Source organism: Coregonus lavaretus (assembly GCF_964263955.1).
Source record: "Coregonus lavaretus genome assembly, contig: HAP1_SCAFFOLD_304, whole genome shotgun sequence".
Classification (NCBI taxonomy): Eukaryota; Metazoa; Chordata; class Actinopteri; order Salmoniformes; family Salmonidae; genus Coregonus; species Coregonus lavaretus.
This window is the reverse complement of record NW_028162718.1, coordinates 132773-151478: the sequence shown is the minus strand read 5'-3', so window position 1 is coordinate 151478 and position 18706 is coordinate 132773. Positions and strand designations below refer to the sequence as shown.

At 43.2% G+C, this 18706-nt stretch overlaps 1 protein-coding gene across 1 annotated transcript in view; it reads left to right on the top strand.

Annotated features, from left to right (window-relative positions):
* The window catches only part of LOC311118980 (glutamate receptor ionotropic, NMDA 3A-like), a gene marked incomplete at both ends in the record, with an annotated part of 131322 nt that overhangs the window by 43609 nt on the left and 69007 nt on the right, over nucleotides 1-18706 (top strand). Inside the window, one exon of the mRNA XM_084193729.1 lies at nucleotides 4614-5249. Within this exon, the coding sequence (XP_084049855.1) occupies nucleotides 4614-5249 (636 nt within the window). The remainder of the gene's footprint in view (nucleotides 1-4613; nucleotides 5250-18706) is intronic.

The window sequence follows — 18706 nt, the reverse complement described above, 5'->3', positions numbered from 1 at the left end:
GTCCCCCTTTTTCCTCCAAACATAACGATGGTCATTATGGCCAAACAGTTCTATTTTTGTTTAATCAGACCAGAGAACATTTCTCCAAAAAGTACGATCTTTGTCCCCATGTGCAGTTGCAAACCGTAGTCTGGGTTTTTTATGGCGGTTTTGGAGCAGTGGCTTCTTCCTTGCTGAGCAGCCTTTCAGGTTATGTCGATATGGGACTCGTTTTACTGTGGATATAGATACTTTTGTACCTGTTTCCTCCAGCATCTTCACAAGGTCCTTTGCTGTTGTTCTGGGATTGATTTGCACTTTTCGCACCAAAGTACGTTCATCTCTAGGAGACAGAACGCGTCTCCTTCCTGAGCGGTATGACGGCTGCGTGGTCCCATGGTGTTTATACTTGCGTACTATTGTTTGTACAGATGAACGTGGTACCTTCAGGCGTTTGGAAATTGCTCCCAAGGATGAACCAGACTTGTGGAGGTCTACAATTTTTTTCTGAGGTCTTGAATGATTTCTTTTGATTTTCCCATGATGTCAAGCAAAGAGGCACTGAGTTTGAAGGTAGGCCTTGAAATACATCCACAGGTACACCTCCAATTGACTCAAATGATGTCAATTAGCCTATCAGAAGCTTCTAAAGTCATGACATCATTTTCTGGAATTTTCCAAGCTGTTTAAAGGCACAGTCAACTTAGTGTATGTAAACTTCTGACCCACTGGAATTGTGATACTGTGAATTATAAGTGAAATAATCTGTCTGTAAACAATTGTTGGAGAAATTACTTATGTCACGCACAAAGTAGATGTCCTAACCGACTTCCCAAAACTATAGTTTGTTAACAAGACATTTGTGTTGTGGTTGAAAAATGAGTTTTAATGACTCCAACCTAAGTGAATGTAAACTTCCGACTTCAACTATATATATATATATATATATATATATATATATGTGTATATATATATATATATATGCGAGAGAGAAAAAACCATATGGGGGATTGGAAGTGATGCAGACAATTACATTAATGGAAGTTACAATATATCTGCAAAAAGAGGGTATCCTCAATTTAGGCAAAGTAATGCCCTCCCCTAGCCCCTCCCCTATCCTCTACAGCATCTGAGTTAGCTCACTGAAACACATAGTTTATATATTAGATTGTTTAGTGACTGTGCTGTGATGCGATGTACAACGATGCTGCAGACATCTCTGGGTTCAGATCAAAGTGAAACTGGAACTCACTTACATGGGAGACACTACTTTTGACCAGAGCCCTATGAAATAGGGTGCCCTTTTAGACAGAGACAAAGTGTATTCTGAAATTGCAGCTGCGAAGGTGCATGCATTCTAAATGTAATTCAATTCAGCACCTATTCTATCTCACATCAGGGATGTCTGGGGAACACTTTCAATGGTATACTGGAACATCCAATACAAAAGTGGCATACTGAAACAGTTGAGTGAGTGACAGGGAGGCAGACTATTGAACAAGAAGATACATTTATCCAAGAAGTCGATACACACACAAAGTGAATGTTGTTGTGATGGAAAGAAAATAAACAAAATATGTAGAGAGAGAGAGAGAACAGGAGATGGATAGAACAGATAATAAAATGACTATCGCATCTATAGCCATGAAATGCTTTGAAAGGCTGGTCATGGCTGACATCAACACCATCATCCCAGACACACTGGATCCACTCCATTTTGCTTACTGCCCCAACAGATCCACAGATGACATAATCTCTCCTGCACTCCACACTGTCCTCACCCACCTTTTACAAAAGGAACACCCTACGTAAGAATGCTGTTCATTGACTACAGCTCAGCATTCAACACCATAGTCCCCTCCAAGCTCATCACTAAGCTCAGGACCCTGGGACTGAACACCTCCCTCTGCAACTGGATCCTGGACTTCCTGACGGGCCGCCCCCCAGGTGGTGAGGGTAGGCAACAACACATCCGCCACGCTGATAACACAGGGGCCCCTCAGGGGTGTGTGCTTAGTCCCCTCCTGTACTCCCTGTTCACCCACGACTGCGTGGCCTTGCATGACTCCAACACCATCATCAAGTTTTCTGACGACACGACGGTGGTAGCGCTGATCACTGATGACGATGATGGCAGTTTATAGGTCAGAGACCTGGCAGTGTGGTGCCAGGACAACAGCCTCTCCCTCAAAGTCAGCAAGACAAAGGAGCTGATCATGGACTACAGCACGCCCGCCCCACATCGACAGGCCTGCAGTGGATCAAGAGCTTCAAGTTCCTCAGTGTCCAAATCACTAAAGACCTGATGAGGGCACGGCAGCTCCTCCTCAGGAGGCAGAAAATATTTGGAATGGGCCCACAGATTCTCAAAATGTTCTACAACTGCACCATTGAGAGCATCTTGAAAGGCTGCATCACCGCTTGGTATGGTCCTGCTACAGCTCCACATAATCTGTTGCTACAGCTCCACATATTCTCCTGCTACAGCTCCACATAATCTGCTGCTACTGCCTCTCCTCTCCTCTCCTCCCACATAATTATATTATCTCTTCTACTGTCCTCTCTTCGTCTGTCCTCTCTCTTCTCTTCTCTTCTCTTCTCTTCTCTTCTCTTCTCTTCTCTTCTCTTCTCTTCTCTTCTCTTCTCTTCTCTTCTCTTCTCTTCTCTTCTCTTCTCTTCTCTTCTCTTCTCTTCTCTTCTCTTCTCTTCTCTTCTCTTCTCTTCTCTTCTCTTCTCTTCTCTTCTCTTGTCTTGTCTTGTCTTGTCTTGTCTTGTCCTCTCCTCTCCTCTCCTCTCCTCTCCTCTCCTCTCCTCTCCTCTCCTCTCCTCTCCTCTCCTCTCCTCTCCTCTCTTCTCTTCTCTTCTCTTCTCTTCTCTTCTCTTCTCTTCTCTTCTCTTCTCTTCTCTTCTCTTCTCTTCTCTTCTCTTCTCTTCTCTTCTCTTCTCTTCTCTTCTCTTCTCTTCTCTTCTCTTCTCTTCTCTTCTCTTCTCTTCTCTTCTATTGTCCTCTCTTCTATTGTCCTCTCTTCTACTGTCCTCTTCTCCTACATCTTTATTTTATTTCTATGCTATTTTAATATTATTATGTATGCACTATGTATCACCACCACCACAACTCCTTGCCTGGCCGATCACTCTCTTGCGTCTTATACTCTGCATATTGCCAGCCAGCTTTTCACCCCATGGTTCTAAATGTGAGATCGATTAGAGCAATCAATCATCTGATATCTCCTTCCTTGGATTGTCCCTCGCTCCTTACTGAGATGAGCATTAAAAAGTAGCCTGGTCTGAGCCAAATAGGCCCATAGGGCAGGAGCTGTTTCTGCATGAGGCAGCTTGATGTAAAAGTACTCCCCCTGGGCAGGACGTTAAGAGGAACATTAGGCATACCATGTATCTGAAGAACCATTCAGACTAAGCAGGTTCTTCACTTACTGTACTAGACCTCTTGGCAGACCATCACAAATATCATATTACCTGAACTCAAGAGGGTCCACAGATGCCGTATCTTAATTTTACCCAGTTTCTCACAGCAGGAAATAATCCTGAGGCAACAGGATTATGTGAGTTATTACGTGGATTATAGTCTGAATTACAAACTTTAGAGGCCTTTTTAAACCTCGAATATACCACATGTTTGCATTTCCTGCTGTGCAGGACAATTCCTGCAACAACAGGATGATCTAATTAAGATATGGCATCTGTAGCTTTACTATCATCTCCACTATAATTAGCCTTATTAATGAAATATTTCGTTTTTACAAACACCTTAAAAGCTCTAGGAGAATTAAACACAAACACACACACACACTAATGCGGTGTGTAATTTTATGTGGTTGGTTCCTTGAAGCATACTCATGATGAGGGAGAGTGACTGGAGTTTTTCTTTTTTCAGCTGCAGTCTGCCCGGAAATTACCGGTTTCATTTTTTACCGTAAAGCGCATGGTCTCAGGGTTAAGAGCGCGGATATTCGGAGAGAGACCGAGGGACTACAGGATAAAGAGAATACCAGATGTGTTTTTTTCTGAAGATCAAATAGATGATATTGGAACACATTTTTGGAAGTAAATGTATTTTACTAACGGAAATTGAGAGAGAACCTAACTATAAGTCATGGATATGAATAATACCATAACTGTAACTATGTGCAGTAGCTTGTGTCCATCATTCGCAGATGTGAATAGTTTTTCTTATGTTGTTGTCCATTGACCTACATTGGGATGGATATGTGAAACCAAACGGAATACTCGATATGTTTTATAATTAGATTTTTAAAAAATATATAATGAAAAGCTTTGGAGATGAAAAGCTGCGTTTTTGGTGAAGATTTCTGTGTCTGTGCAGTAGTTGTGGCCGCTCTCGCGCCTGTTGGTGAAAAAGCGCACAACTTTGCTCTGTCCGGGATATTTATTAGAAGGGAGTGGAGATTAAACCGGTGCTGCGCGGGGACATCACGGGGGGGGCAGGGGAACGAGTGGAGCTCCGTTTTTCGGTGCGGTTGGAAGGCTCTGTCTGAGTAATGATTGGGCTCAGGATTTGGGGTGCCTTTGGTCGGTGTGTGCGGCTTCCTTTTCTCGCACCGTGCACATTGCTGCTCTGCTTTCTGATTCCAGAATGTCTCTCCCACCCGCAGCCCTGTCAGATTCTCAAACGGATCGGACACACGGTGCGCGTTGGGGCTCTGCACTTACAGCCGCGGCTCTTCCGTCACGATCCCACCTTCAGGGGCAAGAAAGAACCCCTTGTCCCCGTGGATGAATGGGACACGGACGGAGGCTCGAGGGAGGCAGCGGAGAGACAGTTGGAAAAGATTAGCAAAAGTGTTAATGACCACGGTTTACGCAGCCTACGGACTAAAGGCACGGGGAACAACCAACACAGAGACCGGGGGACTAAAAGTAAAAATATGTACAAACAGGTGGAGAGTGAGAGTCGTGTGTTCATGCCGAGGGACTCTATCATATTAGCCATGGAGACGTTGAACCGCATGGTCGGTCTGTTACCATATAATCTCTCACTGGAGGTGGTGATGGCTGTGGAAGCGGGGCTCGGGGAATTACCCGCTTTCTCCTTCTCGTCTTCCTCTGTGTGTGAAGACCCCATGTCGTTTCTGCAGAGTGTTTGTCATACTGTTATAGTCCAAGGAGTTTCTGCTATGATGGCTTTTCCTCAGACCAGGGACGAACTGGTGAAGTTGGAATTCATCGCGTCAGCTCTTCAGATTCCCGTCATCAGTGTTGTCCAGAACGAATTCAAACGGCAGAGTAAGGTAGGTGACAATCTCTGTATAAACACACTACACCTGTGCATAAACACGGGTGTAGTATTGGGCACAATGTCGTCTCACCTATTTCTGGTGCATGAACGGAACAGAGCGCTTAGAAACTAGACGCTAGAACAACGAAGAGTTGAGGAAGGAACGCCGTGTGTTCAGCACCACGGACAGCGCAGCACGCTGCTTTAGGGATCACAATGCCACCTTAAACGTTGATATGTTTCTTTCCCTGTCCTTCCTGTGTGACGTAAGTAGCTACATTCACAATCACACTCCATGAACAATCTACCCACGAATGGAACAATATCTGCCCAAACAAACAATATCTGCATAAACAAATAAGAAAACAAATTAGCATAAATGGCAGGCTATATTATTAGAAGATTCAATGATATGCTATATCCACAATTGTAAGGTCGACCTATGAATGTAGCTATCTCTCAGACAAAAAAACATCCTGTAGAACATCCGCATAGCTCCACGTTGCGACAGTAACACATGGCACCACCTCATCACATCTGGCAGATATTGATTTAAACACAAATGAACATCAACTCTTCAACAGGTGCATTTCTCTCCAAAGCCAATATTGAATTAAACACATGGCGTAATTTCCTGTATGTCTCATAAGTTATAATGTTACATATGGGTGTAAATCAAAGTGAACAACCAATAATATGGTAAATAATATAAAAAATACTTCCCCTCCCCCTCAGACACGCACGCAGGCACAAGCACACACACGCACGCACAAGCACTCACACAGAGAGGGAGAGAACCTAACCTCGCTCCCCTTGTAACTCCCTCAGCATGAATAACTAGAGACTAGAGAACTACAAAATATGCCAATTAGGCCTTTCGAAAGGTTCACTGTTGGAATACAAACCAATGCTAACTGAAATATCCTTAGGCCTGTAATGAATTCATGCTTGATTTGTAAATGCAGGCCTTACATTCACAATACATTCGAGACGGACGTCGGAGCGGGAAAACAACGTAATTAAAAAGGGAGGAATATAGAGTGAGTAAAGGAAATTACATTTATTCAACTGATGAGACGAACATTGGAATTAAAAACAGCTAAATTAGCGAAATTGAGGATGAAACATCAGTGTGTGAAGTGAATGAAGATCACATGACTGAGGAAAATGTTGCCGTGGCAGAACAGAACCTTGCAGTGGTTGAGGACAATATTGAAGTGAGTGACAATCAGGAGCCTTTTGAGAAACGAAAAAAATGTCTGAAATTGTTGGAAACATTGAACAGTTTGATGGAAGTATTGAGCAGTGGCGCTCAGACAGAACGGTCTGAATTGTGCATACATTTATTTTTATTTTTTTTGTGTTATGGGGGCAGGGACATTTGGTTTGCTACGAAACCCGCTACAGCCAAGACAGGCCAGGTCATAAAACATATGGGGATATTGTTTCACTCCGTAGCCCACACACTAGTCTGTCTCTGAAGGTGTACTTTAGAACAGCGTTAAACTCACAGTGCTCTGATAGTTTATTTAATGCAGCCGCAAACATTGTCACTGATTCTCCCTCTTCCTGATTTGTTCTGTGGAACCTAAAACCTTTTAGCAATAACTGGTAGTTTTGGTGAAATATTTCCTTTCAGTATTTCCACAGCACAAATACAGTAGAGTCCAGTAGAGTAGTGGGTCCATGGAACTAGAGGAGGCCGTCACACTGAATACACCGACTTGCTGGGGGGCCGCACGGCTACTATGTCTCTGCCTTACTAGAGGGGAAACTGGTGCGTATGGAGAGCGACACAAGAGTACAGTGCATTCAGAATGTATTCAGACCTGTATTCCTTTTTCCACATTTTGTTACGTTAGAGCCTTATTCTAAACTTGATGATTTTTTTTTTTTTAATTTAAAGCAAAAACAGGTTTTTAGACATTTTTGCAAATGTACTATTATTTTTTTTTTTTAATAAACGCTTTATTTACATAAGTATTCAGACCCTTTGCTATGAGACTCAAAATTGAGTTCAGGTGCATCCTGCACTCCTGAGGTGCATCCTGCCTGAGTGGCCTGAGTGGCGCAGTGGTCTAAGGCGCCGCATCGCAGTGCTAACTGTGCCACTAGAGATCCTGGTTCGAATCCAGGCTCTGTCATAGCCGGCCACGACCGGGAGACTCATGGGCGGCGCACAATTGGCCCAGCGTCGTCCAGGGTAGGGGAGGGAATGGCCGGCAGGGATGTAGCTCAGTTGATAGAGCATGGCGTTTGCAACGCCAGGGTTGTGGGTTCGATTCCTCTAACTGTAAGTCGCTCTGGATAAGAGCGTCTGCTAAATGACTAAAATGTAAATGTAAATGTTTCCATTGATCATCCTTGAGATGTTTCTACAACGTGATTGGAGTCCATCTGTGGTAAATTCAATTGATTGGACATGACTTGGAAAGGCACTCACCTCTCTATATAAGGTCCCACAGTTGACAGTGCATGTCAGAGCAAAAACCAAGCCATAAGGTGGAAGGCACAGATCTGGGGAAGGGTACCAAAACATTTCTGCAGTATTGAAGGTCCCCAAGAACTCAGTGGCCTCCATCATTCTTAAATGGAAGACGTTTGGAACCACCAAGACTCTTCCTAGAGCTGGACGCCCGGCCAAACTGAGCAATTGGGGGAGAAGGGCCTCGGTCAGGGAGGTGACCAAGAACCCGATGGTCACTCTGACAGAGCTCCAGAGTTCCTCTGTGGAGATGGGAGAAACTTCCAGAAGGACAACCATCTCTGCAGCTCTCCACCAATCAGGCCTTTATGGTAGAGTGGCCAGACGGAAGCCACTCCTCAGTAAAAGGCACATGACAGCCCGCTTGGAGTTTGCCAAAAGGCACCTAAAGGACTCTCAGACCATGAGAAACAAGATTCTCTGGTCTGATGAAACCAAGATTGAACTCTTTGGCCGGAATGCCATCGAACCCAAGTCGCTCTGGATAAGAGCGTCTGCTAAATGACCAAAATGTAAATGTAAATGTAACCCGATCGAACATCTCTGGAGAGACCAGAAAATAGCTTTGCTGCGACGCTCCCCATCCAACCTGACAGAGCTTGAGAGGATCTGCGGAGAAGAATGGGATAAACTCCCCAAATACAGGTGTGCCAAGCTTGTAGCGTCATACCCAAGAAGAGAGGAGCTGGAGTGGAGTGAGCTTTCTCGCCCGCTCCAATTTTGCTCCAGTAGCACTCCAAGTAGCGCTCACTTCATGAGCTCAGGGGCACGCCATCCCAGCATGCATTTGTAGTCTACTTGTGCGCTGCTATAGCCCCTTGCTTTAGCTACTGTCATGGAGTTCACTAAATATTTCCATAAAGAAACTGATAAAACACACTGGTGCAAAATCAAGGTGACATTTACATGGATGAGGACTAAGAGCAAGAGATGGAGTTTGGTTATGTAGTAAACTAAAGAATCATTGTGGAATCTGAAAAGACACGTATCCCCGGAAGCATGATGGTGTACTTCCTCGGTGCGCATGCTAACAGAAAGGAACGATGCTAACAGAAAGGAACGATGCTAACAGAAAGGAACGAGGTGGGTAGCAAAGTATTTATAGACAAAAAAATCAGATCTCTTAAAAATTTCGTTCGTTTTCATTGTATTATCTATACAATAGGCTATCATTAATTTTGGCCCAATAGGCCTGGCATATTACCTCTTTGAAGGAGCTTTCACATTTTGATTGGGTTATTTTGCCTAAAAACCTTTAGGTCTACCTATAGAAAACAAAAAAACAACAACTCCGCATCCCTGCCCAGCCCAGCCTGGCAAGAGTGTCCCGAAGGGTGTTTAGCACCCCCAGTGGCTGTGCAAGCACGGTGAGGGTATTCTCCGCTGCTGACCGGCTCTCCAGGCACCATCGCATGAGCCTGAAGCCACAGACTCCAGCCAAACTCCTGTTTCTAAAAATGAATTCAACGGCACTGAGCCTAATGAGGCATTTTCCGTTTAATTTGTATTTAATTCTAAGTCACAGACTGTATGCACAATGTATAGACTATAATGATTTAATACAATGAAATGTTGTTTAAATGCTGAGCGATTTATGTCCCTACCAGTCTAGTGTGTTGCTCTCGCTAATGTTTCACAATGTATTTCTTTGTAGGCTTTAGCCTTGAAATCATCTAAATAATATAGCCTAAATAATTCATTTTCGTTCCTTCTTAGGCTCCCTGTCTGTCTCCTGACCTATTTAGAGTGTTTATATGCTGTTTAATACGACATGTAGCCTATTTCAAATGATGAGCGCTTCTTACTGTCACCTTTTCATGTTGTTTATTAAAATACTTTTCATTTAAATCATAGGGTTTGGTTTCAATACTTCAAAACCAAATGGTAGGTCCAGGTAGTCACAAAAATAGATGGGTGTTGGTTAAATTGAGATTTTGAAGTTGGAGCGGCAGTTTTTTTCTCCTATGAGCGAGGAGTGTTTTTTAGCGGAGCGGTTGGAAATGAGCACTGCTCCGTGAGCGATGAGTGGGATTTCTGACCACTCAACTCCCCTCACAGACTCTGATCGACACAGGGGCAGCGGTATCATACTCTGATCAACACAGGGGCAGCGGTATCATACTCTGATCAACACAGGGGCAGCTGTATAATACTCTGATCAACATAGGGGCAGCTGTATAATACTCTGATTGACACAGGGGCAGCTGTATAATACTCTGATTGACACAGGGGCAGCTGTATAATACTCTGATCAACACAGGGGCAGCTGTATAATACTCTGATCGACACAAGGGCAGCGGTATCATACTCTGATCGACACAGGGGCAGCGGTATCATACTCTGATCGACACAGGGGCAGCGGTATCTCGTGTCAGACACAACTTCCACTTCAGCCAGCGCACATCGTGTTAAAGACTTACACAGGTGAATCTGTCACCGTGAGAGGCGTCACTGATGTCACAGTTCAGTTAAAAAGGACAAACTGAAAAGCTGCCACTACGTCAGGAAAGGAGACTATCAATCACTACTGGGGCTGGAGAAAAATCACACTGGACTGGCCATCATTGCATACAATGACACATGGAGACTAAGGCCTACCCGCCATCTTAAAGAAACATGGAGGAGTATTTAATGGAGAGCTGGGAAGCATTAAATACATTACAGTGAAGCTTAGCATTAAGCCAGACAGCAAACCAACGTTTCTGAATGCACAACCTGTACCTTGTGCTATCAGACCAAAAGTTGAGGCTGACTTGGAGGCTTTAGTCAAGAACAAAGTACTGGAGCCAGTCAGCTTCAAAGGCGACCCGTCATTCAGGGCTAAGCACCACATGTTTTGTATGTTATTTTGGCATTAAAACGTGTCACATATCAGTTTGCAAACAATGTGAAAAAAAATATATACTATTGAGTTAATAAAGCTGCATACAAACATGGTCTCTTTTCTTTTTTCTTGAATAAGGCAGCTCCAAAATGCAGGTATTTCAGCCTAGCTCAGTGCTTTCTGTGGTGGTGGGACAACCAGTGGAAAATACGGAGCGTTGCGCCGTGATTGGCTCAGTGTTCTGTCACTCATGGGGACACTACGGCACCGCAAAATGTACGGGGAGAGCTCGAAAATTCAAGCCACTTGGGTGCTGCCATAGAGTTACATTAGAAGTGCCCATCTAAGAAGGCTCAAGGTCATTGGCCACAGATAGAATGACGTCAAATCACGTTGTATTTACAGTAGCTTTGATTGGACTGATCGTGTCAACGTCATACTTTCAAAATCTTAGCCAGCAGTCGTCATCAAGAATCAAGTCGACAATCTACTGGCAAATCCTTTTTAATCCTTGTTATATGAAGAGAAATAATGAAGAGAAATTATAGATCAAACGTATCGGTGCTCATCGGCCATTGGACATAAACATTACACAACAAGTTGGAAATCGCAAATTCAACAATGAGTAGTTTGGAAGGAATCCGTGGCTAACTGCAAGCATTGCAAAGCGTGGGTGTGTGGTCTCAAGTCTAAGATTAAGGGTCTCTTTTCCAAGTTTAAAATTATAAACATTCAACATTGGTCATGCTGTCAATGAAGCATGATTTGTGCCGCGTCAAAACAACTGTTAACTCGGAACTGCAAAATCTGACTGAAGTAGTTCAAGACAACTGGGAACTCGGGAAAAACGAGCTACGACTGAAAAATACGTTTTGAACTTTCATCCAACTCGGAATGAACTGTTTCGCTGCCAGACAAGGCTCCTCTGATAGCCAGGTGTAGCAGAGGTAAGGTGTTGGGACTGCTGTTGGGACAGCTTTATGGAGGCCCTAACAGTTTGTGGGCACCGTTTGTCACCGTTATAGTGCAATTAATGTATTGTTTAGTGTTGTGTTGTGTTGTGGCTTTGCTGGCATCTCACTTTCTTTTTTTGCCCCACCAAGATTTGCATGCTTAAATCAGTCATGGTCTGCTTGAGTGAATGGGCAACACCCATCATACCAGTCCTTAAGAAGGATGGTGGAATCTGGATATTTAAAGTCACAGTTAACCCTGTGTTGTCAGGACAAAACATGGAAATGGACAGAAACAATGCGAGGAAACATTAGTGAAAAAGGGAAAACACTACTGAAATCTGAGGCACTGACTTCGACCTGTCATTGCACAACTAGCTTGAGATGCTAGTCCCATATCATGCCTTCAGGTGAAGAGCAGCCGATCGCTTTCGCATCGGACATTGAACAAAGCAGAAATTAACTACGTACAAACAGAACGATAAGCCCTAGGCATAGTTTCACCAGTATCTGTACAGGAGGAAGTTCATCCTTACAGGAGGAAGTTCACCCTTACAGGAGGAAGTTCACCCTTACAGGAGGACGTTCACCCTTACAGGAGGAAGTTCACCCTTACAGGAGGAAGTTCACCTTTACAGGAGGAAGTTCACCCTTACAGGAGGAAGTTCACCCTTACAGGAGGAAGTTCACCCTTACAGGAGGAAGTTCACCCTTACAGGAGGAAGTTCACCCTTACAGGAGGACGTTCACCCTTACAGGAGGAAGTTCACCCTTACAGGAGGAAGTTCACCCTTACAGGAGGAAGTTCACCCTTACAGGAGGAAGTTCACCCTTACAGATCATCATCCGCTGATGAGCATTTTTTGACCACATACTGGGTTTCCGTCACTGCTGCCAGCAAGAAGGAAGAAGGAAGAGGTGGCTTTGTTGTTGTCAGCACAAACCTACAACATCAGAACTGCACTGCAACGCAGATGGACTTTTCCATGTTGCCCGTGGTCAAACCAGAGTCATGTGGACATATTCTACTTCAAACAATTGTGGTGTTATCATAAACATAAAAATATACAAACGACCCGGTGTTATCTGAAGTGATGGACATCATCATCAAAGGTAAAGCCGCAGGAGATGCTCCGGTGCTGAAACCTTGCCTTTCCAGGAGAACTGAGCTGTCAGTACAGTCCAGTTGTCTGCTGTGGGGGAGGAGAGTTATCATTCCGGCCTTCGCTAAGGAAACCAGTGTTGCAACCGCTACACTCAGGTCATTATTATGGAATGCACACAAAGCTACTTCTGGTAGCCTGGATTGGATGGAAGCATTGAAGAGAAAGCAAAAACATGTACCTCATGTCAGGAGGTTGGCGACGTACCTCAACTTGCACCTCTTCATCCGTGGGATTGGCCAGAGGAGGCGTGGGATTGGCCAGAGGAGGCGTGGGATTGGCCCGAGGAGGCGTGGGATTGGCCAGAGGAGGCGTGGGATTGGCCCGAGGAGGCGTGGGATTGGCCAGAGGAGGCGTGGGATTGGCCAGAGGAGGCGTGGGATTGGCCAGAGGAGGCGTGGGATTGGCCAGAGGAGGCGTGGCAACGCGTACACATCGACTTCACAGGTCCATTTGAAGACAGAATGTTTCTCGTGGTCATGGATCCTCATAACAAGTGGCCATCCGCTCTACTACTGCAGAGAAGACCATCGAGAAGCTTGGAGAAGTGTTTTGTCGGTCCGGAATCGAAACTCCAACTCGTTAGCGACAACGGGCCGACAACGGACCGCAGCAAAATAAATGTCTACATTCCTACAGGTGAACAACACATCAGGTCCGCGGCGTATCATCAACGGGCCGGCCGGAGAGGTTCGTACAGACCATGAAACATGCCTTGGAAAGCACCTACACCGCTTTCAGGAACTTTGTAGAAACTGTATGCCAAATAGAAATCAAAAGCTTTAGGGAAGTCGATAAAGCTGTCACGAATGTCGGTGGAATGCGGTAGGCCAGAGTCAAGCACAGGACACAGAATGAGATGAAGATCCACTTTACTGAGTAGTAAAGAAATACAAGGAAAACCCTCCAAACACAGGAGGAGCAAAACCCGCTCACACTAATGACACTCGTACCATACAATAAACACGCACACCAAACAGTGGACGGGAACAGGTTAAATAGGAAGACAAACTAACATAATGGGGAACAGGTTAAATAGGCAGACAAACTAACATAATGGGGAACAGGTGAAATAGGGAGGACAAACTAACATAATGGGGAACAGGTTAAATAGGGAGGACAAACTAACATAATGGGGAACAGGTTAAATAGGAAGACAAACTAACATAATGGGGAACAGGTTAAATAGGGAGGACAAACTAACATAATGGGGAACAGGTTAAATAGGAAGACAAACTAACATAATGGGGAACAGGTTAAATAGGCAGACAAACTAACATAATGGGGAACAGGTTAAATAGGCAGACAAACTAACATAATGGGGAACAGGTTAAATAGGCAGACAAACTAACATAATGGGGAACAGGTTAAATAGGGAGGACAAACTAACATAATGGGGAACAGGTTAAATAGGAAGACAAACTAACATAATGGGGAACAGGTTAAATAGGGAGGACAAACTAACATAATGGGGAACAGGTTAAATAGGAAGACAAACTAACATAATGGGGAACAGGTTAAATAGGCAGACAAACTAACATAATGGGGAACAGGTTAAATAGGGAGGACAAACTAACATAATGGGGAACAGGTTAAATAGGGAGGACAAACTAACATAATGGGGAACAGGTTAAATAGGAAGACAAACTAACATAATGGGGAACAGGTTAAATAGGGAGGACAAACTAACATAATGGGGAACAGGTTAAATAGGCAGACAAACTAACATAATGGGGAACAGGTTAAATAGGCAGACAAACTAACATAATGGGGAACAGGTTAAATAGGGAGGACAAACTAACATAATGGGGAACAGGTTAAATAGGCAGACAAACTAACATAATGGGGAACAGGTTAAATAGGCAGACAAACTAACATAATGGGGAACAGGTTAAATAGGCAGACAAACTAACATAATGGGGAACAGGTTAAATAGGGAGGACAAACTAACATAATGGGGAACAGGTTAAATAGGCAGACAAACTAACATAATGGGGAACAGGTTAAATAGGCAGACAAACTAACATAATGGGGAACAGGTTAAATAGGCAGACAAACTAACATAATGGGGAACAGGTTAAATAGGGAGGACAAACTAACATAATGGGGAACAGGTTAAATAGGCAGACAAACTAACATAATGGGGAACAGGTTAAATAGGCAGACAAACTAACATAATGGGGAACAGGTTAAATAGGGAGGACAAACTAACATAATGGGGAACAGGTTAAATAGGAAGACAAACTAACATAATGGGGAACAGGTTAAATAGGAAGACAAACTAACATAATGGGGAACAGGTTAAATAGGCAGACAAACTAACATAATGGGGAACAGGTTAAATAGGGAGGACAAACTAACATAATGGGGAACAGGTTAAATAGGCAGACAAACTAACATAATGGGGAACAGGTTAAATAGGCAGACAAACTAACATAATGGGGAACAGGTTAAATAGGCAGACAAACTAACATAATGGGGAACAGGTTAAATAGGCAGACAAACTAACATAATGGGGAACAGGTTAAATAGGCAGACAAACTAACATAATGGGGAACAGGTTAAATAGGCAGACAAACTAACATAATGGGGAACAGGTTAAATAGGAAGACAAACTAACATAATGGGGAACAGGTTAAATAGGAAGACAAACTAACATAATGGGGAACAGGTTAAATAGGCAGACAAACTAACATAATGGGGAACAGGTTAAATAGGGAGGACAAACTAACATAATGGGGAACAGGTTAAATAGGCAGACAAACTAACATAATGGGGAACAGGTTAAATAGGCAGACAAACTAACATAATGGGGAACAGGTTAAATAGGCAGACAAACTAACATAATGGGGAACAGGTTAAATAGGCAGACAAACTAACATAATGGGGAACAGGTTAAATAGGCAGACAAACTAACATAATGGGGAACAGGTTAAATAGGCAGACAAACTAACATAATGGGGAACAGGTGCGCAACAACAGACAACAATCAAATGAACATAGAAACATATAACATAGAGTGGCAGCAGCTAGTACTCCGGTGACGACGAACGCCGAAGCCTGCCCGAGCCAGGAGGAAGCGAAGTCTCGGCAGAATCCGTGAAAAAAGCAAGCGTACATTTTGGTATTATTTTGGTGGACATGTTTATCTATCAGGGTGTAAATATGATCGGTCCTGCGATGTTTTAGTATAAATCCAATTTGGATTTTACTCAAGACATTGTGCTTATTAAGGAAGTTTAGAACTCTTACATTTATAACACTACAGAAAACCTTCCCCAGGTTACTGTTCACACAAATACACTCAGGATCAAATTAAACAGGTTTAATATAGCCAATTGACATTTTGCACCGGTGAATTTGAGCATCTCATTTAGGATGACATCAGATCTGCATGGATTTTTTAATTTGAGGGCCTGAAGTTTCTTATAGTGCTCCTGGTCAGTAATTTGGGAGTCCAGTGGATTTTGATTGTCCTTTATAGCTTTTTCTAATCCATTCAACTTCTCATGAATTTGGCATTGTTCTGCGTTGGTGTCAATCTGAACGGTGTTGTAGAGTGTTTTAAAATGGGTTGTCCATATGTCACCATTTTGTATCGCTAATTCTTCTTGCTTTGATCTTTTTAGTTTTTTCCAATTTTGCCAGAAGTTGTTTGTGTTTATGGACTCCTCAGTGTCAGCTGCTTGCTGTTGTTTTTCATTAATTTATTTCACCTTTATTTAACCAGGTAAGCCAGTTGAGAACAAGTTCTCATTTGCAACTGCGACCTGGCCAAGATAAAGCAAAGCAGTGCGATAAAAACAACAACACAGAGTTACATAAGGGGTAAACAAAACATAAAGTCAAAAATACAACAGAAAATATATATACAGTGTGTGCAAATGTTGTAAGTTATGGAGGTAAGGCAATAAATAGGCCATAGTGCAAAATAATTACAATTTAGTATTAACACTGGAGTGATAGATGTGCAGAAGATGAATGCAAATAGAGATACTGGGGTGCAAATGAGCAAAATAAATAACAATATAGGGATGAGGTAGTTGGGTGGGCTAATTACAGATGGGCTGTGTACAGGTGCAGTGATCGGTGAGCTGCTCTGACAACTGACGCTTAAAGTTAGTGAGGGAGATAAGAGTCTCCAGCTTCAGAGATTTTTGCAGTTCGTTCCAATCATTTGCAGCAGAGAACTGGAAGGAATGGCGGCCAAAGGAGGTGTTGGCTTTGGGGATGACCAGTGAGATATACCTGCTGGAACGCATACTACAGGTGGGTGTTGCTATGGTGATACTCCACACAGAGAGGGACAGATTTCAGCTGATACCCTAGAGAGAGAGAGAGACAGATTTCAGCTGATACCCTAGAGAGAGAGAGAGAGAGATTTCAGCTGATACCCTATAGAGAGAGAGAGACAGATTTCAGCTGATACCCTAGAGAGAGAGAGACAGATTTCAGCTGATACTCTACAGAGAGAGAGACAGATTTCAGCTGATACTCTACAGAGAGAGAGACAGATTTCAGCTGATACCCTAGAGAGAGAGAGACAGATTTCAGCTGATACCCTAGAGAGAGAGAGACAGATTTCAGCTGATACCCTAGAGAGAGAGGGACAGATTTCAGCTGATACCCTAGAGAGAGAGAGAGAGACAGATTTCAGCTGATACCCTAGAGAGAGAGAGAGAGACTGATTTCAGCTGATACTCTACAGAGAGAGAGACAGATTTCAGCTGATACCCTAGAGAGAGAGAGAGACAGATTTCAGCTGATACCCTAGAGAGAGAGAGAGACAGATTTCAGCTGATACTCTACAGAGAGAGAGACATATTTCAGCTGATACCCTAGAGAGAGAGAGAGACAGATTTCAGCTGATACCCTAGAGAGAGAGAGATACATATTTCAGCTGATACTCTACAGAGAGAGAGAGAGACAGATTTCAGCTGATACTCTACAGAGAGAGAGACATATTTCAGCTGATACTCCACAGAGAGAGAGACATATTAGGGTGCCATTTGAGAAGAAGACAGTGGTAAGGCTAATCTGGGACTGGAAACAGTGGCTTTGACAGTAGCTACAGTACACTGGCTATAACGTAGATATTACAACATAGATATTACAACGTAGATATTACAACATAGATATTACAACATAGATATTACAACGTAGATATTACAACATAGATATTACAACATAGATATTACAATGTAGATATTACAACATAGATATTACAACGTAGATATTACAACATAGATATTACAACGTAGATATTACAACATAGATATTACAACGTAGATATTACAACGTAGATATTACAACATAGATATTACAACGTAGATATTACAACGTAGATATTACAACATAGATATTACAACGTAGATATTACAACATAGATATTATAACACACATCCTAAGACTCTGTAACATTACTTCTTGTTGCCCCGAGGACACAACATTAAGCCAGCATCCCAAATGGCACCCTATTCCCAAATGGCCCAAATGGTTCTGGTCAAAAGTAGTGCACTACATAGGGAATAAGGTTCCATTGGGGATGAATCCTAACCCTCCTCTGTGAAGGAGTCCTTGTAGCCATAATCCCCTCAGGAGAAGTCCACAGGGATTTTGGGTGTATAGCCATCAGACTTAAACACTCACTGTAAGTGACCTATTCTAGTGAACAACTCTGAAACACCCTTTATCACCTCACACCAACAATAACTACCCAACCAAACTGACAGAATCAAGACAGCTATTACTGTCATTTTCAACAACTAGGCAATAAAACAACAAATGTCCATTATTCCTTATGTGTAGTTACACTCTCCTCTCTCTCTCTCTCTCTCTCTCTCTCTCTCTCTCTCTCTCTCTCTCTCTCTCTCTCTCTCTCTCTCTCTCTCTCTCTCTCTCTCTCTCTATCTCTCTCTCTCTGCTCTTCTCTCTCTCTCTCTCTCTCTCTCTCTCTCTCTCTCTCTCTCTCTCTCTCTCTCTGCTCTTCTCTCTCTCTCTCTCTCTGCCTCTCTCTCCTCTCTCTGCTCTGCTCTTCTCTCTCTC